Below are 9,776 nucleotides of genomic sequence, written 5' to 3'. Positions count from 1 at the left end.
GAAAGTTTAAAAACTACACAAAAGTAGGTGATCCCAGGTTTAAACCCAGATGCTCTTTCCACTAAGCATATACTGCTTACCTTTCCATTATACATCACCTCATCCCACCCCAACCAAGTAACTCCTTTTGAACCACATCCTGGAACATAAACAATTCTTTGTTTTACCACCTGAGAGTCTTTCAACAGTGTCCCTATCTAGAAGGTGTTCTGTTTCATCCTTCTCTGTTAGAGTCCTCCATACTTCAATACCCTGCTCTATATACTTACGGAAAATTCTGCCCTTGTGCTCTTGTTGGAATAAATATCTTGGTACCACTTGTCTGTTCTGTAATATATCCTGGTTCTTATATTGCTTTCTTCTTCCCATAGACCATATTCTTTAAAAACAAGTACTTAGTCTTCTCTGTCTCCAGATTCCCACATTACTCAGAAGTTACTCAATAAATATTTGTGGAACTGATAAATATTTGTGAAAGATATTCCCTTTTGTTGTGTTAAACACATATTAGAAAACCAAATCTTTTGAAAAAGGAACATGCTCCTTGAGAGTGATAATTGTTCCTGGCAACTTTCCAAAACGCTTAGAAATGGACTTCTTGTAAATTGTGTCCCCATTAAAAGTGGTTGACTAGGTTGCCTTATCTATCATTACAGCACATATAATTAACCTGAAGAAATGATGGTGCCATAAAAGAACAATCACAAATGATCTTGCTCTAACAGCTGCCAGATGGGATCATGATAAAGTTCTCAAATAAAAAGGACTACCATTGACAACAATGTATCAAACTGAGAAACTTGACTATTAAAAAATATTTTAAAATGTTTAAAAAGAAACATGGTTTTAAACAAAAGCAATAGAATTATTTGAAAGATCAAATAAAGCTTGGGTCACACAGAAAATTTGATAAGAAACCAATCACTAGAGGAGTCAGATGACTCAGATGTGCTCTCAAAGGGCGGATGGTTGCATATTGTGGAATTTCCTCTGACATGATGCAAGCATGATGGTGCACTTGTTCCCTATTCTTACGATGATATAAAAAGCCACAGGAGTTCTCTGCCCAACAGAAGTCCTCTGGGACAGCAGAGCTCACAAGCATCTAGAACAAGAGCCAGAAGAAACCTGACAAAAAGCCTCTTGTTCAAATATGACTTCCAAGCTGGCTGTTGCTCTCTTGGCAGCTTTCCTGCTCTCTGCAGCTCTGTGTGAAGGTAAGCACATCCTAATCTACAGAAGTTTCCTGTGTCTAAATGTGATGCTCAGATAGCAAGATTATCCTTCATGCCTGGATAACAAGCCTCCTTTTCATTCAGCAAGAGAAAAACATCTTTGCAGTCATTTACTGTTAAACTGAAGTTTTAATTTTTTAGGTGGTATCGATATATTTAGAAAGTTTGATTTATATAAACATTCTGTTCCTATCATCATTCATACTCTGTAGTATACAAATAATTAACATAAATCTATAATTTACAGTATATTTTATTGGAGGCCACATTTACCCAAATTATCTTTTAATATTGAGTAAGGTAACTCAGGTTATTTTACTCCATGTACTATTTAATTGACGAGCTTCAGGCAACTATCAATTGCTCTTTGGCCTAAAGACAGATTATAAACCTTACTGGGATCCCTCTTAAGAAATACAGTTAAGAATGTTGGGGCTTCCCTGATAGGTCAGTTGGTAAAGAATCCACCTGCAATGCAGGAGGCTCTGGGTCAAGAAGATCCACTGGAGTAGGGACAGGCTACCCATTCCAGTATTCTTGCTCTTCCCTTGTGGCTCAGCTGGTAAAGAATCGGCCTACAATGTGGGTAGACCTGGGTTCGAACCCTGGATTGGGAAGATCCCGTGGAGAAGGAAAAAGTTACCCACTCCAGTAATCTGGCCTGGAGAATTCTATATTTCATAAGAGGGATCCCAATAAAGTTTATAATCTGTCTTTAAGCCCTCTTATGAAATACAGTTTAGAATGTTTATGGCATATACCATAAACATTATACATGGTATATGGCATATGTATATGTTTTTAAATATTAAGGATTTTATTAAGATAGAGTACAATCTCTGGGTAACTCACATATATTTCTATTAATTCCTCCTAAAGGCAGTTTCCCTTTTGGTGAATCTTAGTTTGCTTGCCCAGAGAAGGCAATGGCACCCTACTCCAGTACTCTTGCCTGGAAAATCCCATGGATGGAGGAGCCTGGTAGGCTGCAGTCCATGGGGTCGCTAAGAGTCGGGCATGACTTCACTTTCACTTTCACTTTTCACTTTCATGCATTGGAGAAGGAAATGGCAACCCACTCCAGTGTTCTTGCCTGGAGAATCCCAGGGATGGGGGAGCCTGGTGGGCTGCCGTCTATGGGGTCGCACAGAGTCAGACACGACTGAAGCGACTTAGCAGCAGTAGCAGTTTGCTTGCCATTAATAACACCGTGGTATCACAGAGGATTATGCAATGTTGAGGAGGAGAAAATGTACCATGAGGATGTCAACATTCTCCAAAGACAGCTCTAAGCCTTTACACCATTCAATGTTGTTAGGAATGATTCTTTTTAAAACAAAGAAAAATTGAAGTCAGAGCCTGGGAGAATATCCAGCCATTGATTTCAGGGATAAGTTTGCTGAAGATGTGATGTTTACCAAACAGATACTCACCAAATGATCACACTGGAATTAATAAGCATGAAGCTAGCCAAGCTGTGCTTATGGATGAAATAAATTCTTAATTTTTTTCCACAGCTGCAGTTCTGTCAAGAATGAGTACAGAACTTCGATGCCAATGCATAAAAACACATTCCACACCTTTCCACCCCAAATTTATCAAAGAATTGAGAGTTATTGAGAGTGGGCCACACTGTGAAAATTCAGAAATCATGTAAGTAATTTCAAAAGTGATTATTTTACTTTAGTCAGCCTAGAATTGAGACGTGGAAGAATCCAGCAAAGTTCTAGGTACTAGGAGTACATAGTGAGAAAAATAGAAAGGAAAAATTCTTTGTCTCCATGGCATTTAATATGGGACTCTAATAGCTAAAAATTAGTTTGGACTTCCATTTTATGCCTGTACTCGAGGAACCATGACTTGAATGGCAAGGTGGTGTTTGAAGCCCATGAAATATTGATTTTAATCATATTTCTCTCATTTCAGTGTTAAGCTTACCAATGGAAAAGAGGTCTGCTTAAACCCCAAGGAAAAGTGGGTGCAGAAGGTTGTGCAGGTATTTGTGAAGAGGTAAGTTTTTCTTGAATTTATATTCTTCATTTATCCTGTGACATTTACTCCAAAAGTGAGCCTTTACATTTTCTGCTGCTGCTGAAATTTATTTTCTTTTAAGTAGTTGCTTCTTTGATTAAAAAAAAAAAATAGCAGCAATAGTGTGTTTGTAGTACTCGTGACTGGGAGATCATATATCTCAGTTTGTCCAGAGAAGTGTGGGTATATGCCTGTGCCTTCTGTCATTAGTAGAGCTCCCTATAAATCTCAGAAATATTCTGGTTTAGATAACTTATCTGATCTCTCTATCTGTAGCTGAAAATATAGAGCATTTCTAACACATGAATATCTAAGATTCTCTTAATTTTTATATTAAGTGTATTTTTAAGAACCATACCTTTCTCCTTATTAGAACATTGCTAATTTTTAAACTGTTTGTTTTATTTTATTTATTTTCAGAGCTGAGAAGCAAGATCCATGAAAAAGAAAAAACCACCAAAAATCCTTTTTCCATTGCTTCTAAGAATTCCTCAGTAAAGATGCCAATGAAACTTCAAAACAAATCTACTTCAGTGCCTCATGTACTGTGTGGGTCTGGTGTAGGGTTGTCAGATAAAATACAGGATGTCCAGTTATATTTGAATATTAAGTAAAACAATGAATATTTTTTCAGTGTCGCATGTACATTGTTCCATGTAGGACATGCTTATATTTTAGAAATTATTCATTGTATACTGTAAATTCCAATCGATCTGGAAATCCTGCTTTTTTGTTTTCGGTTTTTGTTAATCTTGCAACCCTCGCCTGCTGGCCAGGATTCCCGAGTGCCTGTTGAACTGCGCCTTGGTTTCTTTATTCCTAAACTGGAGAAAAAAAATCTCAGCCATCTTTTTACCTCACACAGATGTGAGGACATGTGGAAGCACTTTAACTTTTATTTGGTCATGTAAATTATTTTCAAGTGTAATTTATTTTACCTATTTATATATTTATTTAAGTCTCAAATACAATAATGTTTGTGCATGAATTTGGAGAAATGGGAAAGAATGTTGATAAATAGTATAATGATGATAGTAAATTTATACTTATTTTATATATTAAGTGATGTTTTGATCAAGATTGTTATATTGTAATCATAGTTACCAGATTAGCAAATTAAAAGACACAAACAGAAAGGCCTCTTAGTCAATTTTTCTTTCAGATAAACACTGGATAACTTTTAGTATATAAATACATAATTATTTATCTTAAACGTTAATTGAACTGGAAGTCCTACTTTTGAGATGCCTGGCCTAGTCTTGCCCTTATTATGCAATGATGTGTTGAATCATGTGAATCTTGAGACTGTCTTTCCTACATCTGTAAAAATTAGTAGGCAATATGAATTAAGTAATTTTTTGTATTATTTATTTATTTATTCTGAACAATTAGAATCTCATACTTTAAATTATTGTGTATTCGAACATAAACTTTATTTTTTACTTTAAGATGCTTTTATATGTTCACAGTTCTTTCTACTGGTTTTGATAGTATGAAAATATGAATATAACTATAAGACATTTAAAATAAAATTCATTGTCAGAGTCATCAGGAGTTTGTCTTCATTTTTCTTTGGTAATTTTAAGATTTGTTGCTTTATTCATTTATATTAAAAATCATGTTTCAATTTAAAAAACATAAATACTTACCCTTAATATTTTATATATTATGTGGGAAATATATTTGCAGATAAACATAACTCCTTTCCAGAGACAGATTACAATCAGTAGTCTTTTCCATAGAATGATGGAAATTTTCTCAACTTCCCACTGTATACCATTCTACTAAATGAAGGTGACTTCAGATTTTCAACAGATAACCTAGGTGTCTGTACAGCTTGACACAACGGGACACTCAATGAAAGAGGGAAGAGGGCATGCATTATAAAGCATTTCTCAGCTAATTGAGGAAAACTGATACATATGAGACAAAGAAATTTAAAATATAATTAAAGACTGAGCATATTTGAAAACAAACAAAACTCTTAAAAATAAAACCACAATCTAACAAAATAAAACTCAGTGGATAAGTTTTATAACAGACTAGACACAGCTGCAAAGAAAATTGGAGATCAGAAATAAACCCAAAGACTTTATCTGGAATTTAAAGAGATACAAAGAGCTATAACGAGGTAGTAAATTAGAAAAGTAGAAAGAAAGACATAGAAGAATCAAGGATTCTTGATTCTTGACTTATTGACTTGATTCAAGACTTATTGATGTCCAGTTGGATTTTTACAAGCAGATGAGAGAGCAAAGGGTCAACATTTAAAGTGAATGGTTGAAAACTTCCCAGAAATTATACAATAAAAACAACAATCAGTTTTAAGAAGTCCAACTTGGCAATTCTTAACTCTACATTTCTAGTCAAAAAACAAGGACCTTAGAACTTTAATGTTTATCCAACTTCCAGCACATTTACTAGAGCCAGACATCCTGGAATGTGAAGTCAAGTGGGCCTTAGAAAGCATCACTACGAACAAAGCTAGTGGAGGTGATGGAATTCCAGTGGAGCTATTTCAAATCCTAAAAGATGATGCTGTGAAAGTGCTGCACTCAATATGCCAGCAAATTTGGAAAACTCAGCAGTGGCCACAGGACTGGAAAAGGTCAGTTTTCATTCCAATCCCAAAGAAAGGCAATGCCAAAGAATGCCCAAACTACCACACAATTGCACTCATCTCACACGCTAGTAAAGTAATGCTCAAAATTCTCCAAGCCAAGGTTCAACAATACATGAACCATGGACTTCCAGATGTTCAAGCTGGATTTAGAAAAGGAGGGAACCAGAGATCAAATTGCCAACATCCGTTGGATCAGTGAAAAAGCAAGAGAGTTCCAGAAAAACATCTATTTCTGCTTTATTGACTATGCCAAAGCCTTTGACTGTGTGGATCACAATACATTGTGGAAAATTCTAAAAGAGATGGGAATACCAGACAACCTGACCTGCCTCTTGAGAAACCTGTATGCAGGTCAGGAAGCAACAGTTAGAAGTGGACATGGAACAACAGCCTGGTTCCAAATAGGAAAAGGAGTACATCAAGGCTGTATATAGTCACCCCGCTTATTTAACTTCTATGCAGAGTACATCATGAGAAACACTGGGCTGGATGAAGCACATGCTGGAATCAAGATTGCCAGGAGAAATATCAATAACCTCAGATACGCAGATGACACCACCCTTATGGCAGAAAGTGAAGAGGAACTAAAGAGCCCTTGATGAAAGTGAAAGAGGAGAGTGAAAAAGTTGTCTTAAAGCTCAACATTCAGAAAACTAAGATCATGGCATCTGGTCCCATCACTTCTTGGCAAATAGATGGGGAAACAGTGAGAGACTTTATTTTCTTGGGCTCCAAAATCCCTGCAGATGGTGATTGCAGCCATGAAATTAAAAGACGCTTACTCCTTGGAAGGAAAGTTATGACCAACCTAGACAGAATATTAAAAAGCAGAGACATTACTTTGCCAACAAAGGTCTGTCTAGTCAAGGCTATGGTTTTTTTTCAGTTGTCATGTATGGATGTGAGAGTTGGACTATAAAGAAAGCTGAGCACTGAAGAATTGATGCTTTTGAACTGTGGTGTTGGAGAAGACTCTTGAGAGTCCCTTGGACTGCAAGGAGATCCACCCAGTCCATCCTAAAGGAGATCAGTCCTGGGTGTTCATTGGAAGGACTGATATTGAAGCTGAAATTCCAATACTTTGGCCACCTGATGCGAAGAGCTGACTCATTTGAAAAGACCACGATGCTGGGAAAGAATGAAGGCAGAAGGAGAAGAGTGTAACAGAGGATGAGATGGTTGGATGGCATCACCAGCTCAATGAGCATGAGTTTGAGTAAACTCCAGGAGTTGGTGATGGACAGGGAGGCCTGGGGTGTTGCAGTCCATGGGGTCACAAAGAGTCGGACACGGCTGAGTGACTGAACTGAATTGAGCACATTTACTATTGATGTGGTTATCTTAAGTCCACTTTTTTTTTTTAATTATAGAAAAGCTACACATTTTAGGGTGAAGAAAATTCCTCTATTAATTTTTCATTTGTTAGTTCATATTGCAGTCCAATTTTCCTATGTTGTTTAGCTCCTTTCAATCACCCTAGATACATGCAACTGCCATTTTCTCTCTGAGTCAACATTATCAACAGTGTGGAGCAAAGCTCGTTCTATTTTCTAATTCCCAAGCCACGTTAACACAAAAGTATGCAGCATAATAGAATGTTTTTAGTTAATTAATTTTTTATTGAAGGATAATTGCCTTACAGAATTCTGTTGTTTTCTGTCAAACCTCAACATGAATCAACCATAGGCATACACATATCCCCTCCCTTTTGAACCTCCCTCCCATCTCCCTCCCCATCTCACCCCTGTAGGTTGGTACAGAGCCCCTGTTTGAGTTTCTTGAGCCATACAGCAAATTCTCCTTGGCTATCTATTTTACATATGGTATTCTAAGTTTCCATGTTACTCTTTCCACACATCTCACCCTTTCCTCCCCTCTCCCCACGTCCATAAGTTTATTCTCTATGTCTGTTTCTCCACTGCTGCCTTGTAAATAAATTCTTCTGTACCATTTTTCTAGATTCCGTGTATATAGAATTTTTGAGAGTGATGCACAAGCAGGAACGAACTGAAAATTCAATGCCAGTAGTTTCTGTTCTTAGAAACACGGTTTCCCTCTAGAAGTAAACTCTCCCTACCTATTGATCTTTACCAGCCCTGCTGTGGGGCCTCTTCTTCCTCAGAGTTCTGCTTAAATTTCACGTCCAGTACTCTTCTCTTCAGACCCCAATTGGATTTTTACAATTCCCTTGTCCTACCCACCTTTGTAGTCATCTTGTGGATCTCATACATAGTGAATATAACAGATAACAAATTATTTTAATAAAATGATGATGGCAGAGGTATAGGATTCTTTCAGAAGCAGGTAGCAAGGAGTTATCTAACCTAGGTAGTCTTTCCTGAGAAAATCTAAAATCTGAAAGATGAGTAGGGGTTAGCCACACAAAGGGAAGAAGACTATGTGAGAAGACTGGTCTAGAAGACAAGGGAGAAGTAATTTGTGTGATTTGAGAAGTGAAGGAATTTAGGGGCGAGTGGATTTTAGCATGAAACAGAACAAATATTAACAGATAAAACTGTGCTAAATGGACTATGGAAAGGTCTAAAGGGCTAAGATATGGAACTGAAAAATTCTAATAGATTCCATTACCTTCATTTTAAATGGTAAGCTGCTGCTGCTGCTGCTAAGTCGCTTCAGTCATGTTCGACTCTGCGACCCCATAGACAGCAGCCCACCAAGCTCACCTGTCCCTGGGATTCCCCAGGCAAGAACACGGAAGTGGATTGCCATTTCCTTCTCCAATGCATGAAAGTGAAAACTGAAAGTGAAGTCGCTGAGTCGTGTCCGACCCAACCCTTAAAGACCCCAAGGACTGCAGCCCACCAGGCTCCTCTGTCCACGGGGTTTTCCAGGCAAGAGTACTGGAGTGGGGTGCCATCGCCTTCTCCGAAGTCTGTTCTTGGGGCCTTTTAAAATGTCATTTGGGGGCTGAATTATCAAAAATACCCTCAACATTATACAAAACCTCTTAATGTGTTAAGTACATATCCTTAATATGACAAATACACAACCCTGAAGGCAAAGTGCAGACATCTAACCAATTTGGTGAATCTTAATAATGAATACTTAAAAAAATCTATTTCTTTATTTTCATTTTTAATCATTTTTAAAATATGCCAAATGATTTTCCTCAGCCTCTCATCTGTATTGTCACTGTCTGTAAGACAACAAAGTATTCCATTGAAAAGGGAGTTAACTGGGTCAAACTGAAGATTAGGCATCATGTAAACAAGTCAAAAAGGAAAAATGAAAAACAGTAAGAGAGGATGTGAGAACGAGAAGGAAAAGCCAGTAAATTTGCAGAACTGAAAATTTTGTTTTGCTTCAATTATATTAGTAAAATAATATATAGACACAAGTTTTATGTGTATAGACACAGATTTAAATATAAAGTTCGGCAAACAATTGATTGTCCCATGGGCATACTGTCAAAGTGAAATCTCTCAGTCATGTCTGACTCTTTGCAGCCCCATGGACTGTAGCCCACCAGGCTCCTCCCTCCATGGGATTCTCCAGGCAAGAGTACTGGAGTGGATTGCCATTTCCTTCTCCGGGGATCCAGGGATTGAACCCAGGTCTCCCGCATTCCAGGCGAATACTTTAACCTCTAAGCCATCAGGGAAGCCCATATAGGAGCCTTCAAAAATGTTAGTAATGTTCTGTTTGTTAACCTGGTTGATAATCACAAGGTTGTTCCTTTTATTTTTTTATTTTACTATAGTTATACACCTTTACTCTGTATGGTATACTCACAATAAATATTTGCAAATTAGAAAAAAATATACCATGCATTTAATCCACATGTGTGGATTAGAAATTACAAATCAAGGTTTTCCAAGTTAGAAATACAAATGTAAATATAGAGGTACACACAATTTAAAAAGTAT

The 9,776-nt window shown here is 37.1% G+C and overlaps 1 protein-coding gene across 1 annotated transcript; it reads left to right on the top strand.

Moving 5' to 3' along the window:
* The first annotated feature begins 1,069 nt into the window (after nt 1–1,069).
* LOC104987320 (interleukin-8) lies at nt 1,070–4,814 on the top strand. The gene is made up of 4 exons (XM_010838184.1): nt 1,070–1,217; nt 2,753–2,888; nt 3,162–3,245; nt 3,687–4,814. The coding sequence occupies exons 1-4, from the start codon at nt 1,154–1,156 to the stop codon at nt 3,706–3,708; spliced, it is 306 nt and encodes a 101-aa protein (XP_010836486.1). The 5' UTR covers nt 1,070–1,153; the 3' UTR covers nt 3,709–4,814.
* The last annotated feature ends 4,962 nt before the right edge of the window (nt 4,815–9,776 follow it).

Source organism: Bison bison, unplaced genomic scaffold (genome assembly GCF_000754665.1).
Source record: "Bison bison bison isolate TAMUID 2011002044 unplaced genomic scaffold, Bison_UMD1.0 scf7180017864092, whole genome shotgun sequence".
In the NCBI taxonomy this organism is placed as follows: Eukaryota; Metazoa; Chordata; class Mammalia; order Artiodactyla; family Bovidae; genus Bison; species Bison bison.
The sequence above is the reverse complement of the archived record's forward strand: the minus strand, read 5'-3'. Positions and strand labels throughout refer to the sequence as shown.

Coding starts and splice junctions, on each gene's coding strand:
- LOC104987320 (XM_010838184.1), top strand. CDS start 1,154: ATGACTTCCAAGCTGGCTGTTGCTCTCTTGGCAGCTTTCCTGCTCTCT. Junction 1,218..2,752: donor CTCTGCAGCTCTGTGTGAAG/GTAAGCACATCC, acceptor TTTTTTCCACAG/CTGCAGTTCTGTCAAGAATG. Junction 3,246..3,686: donor GTGCAGGTATTTGTGAAGAG/GTAAGTTTTTCT, acceptor ATTTATTTTCAG/AGCTGAGAAGCAAGATCCAT.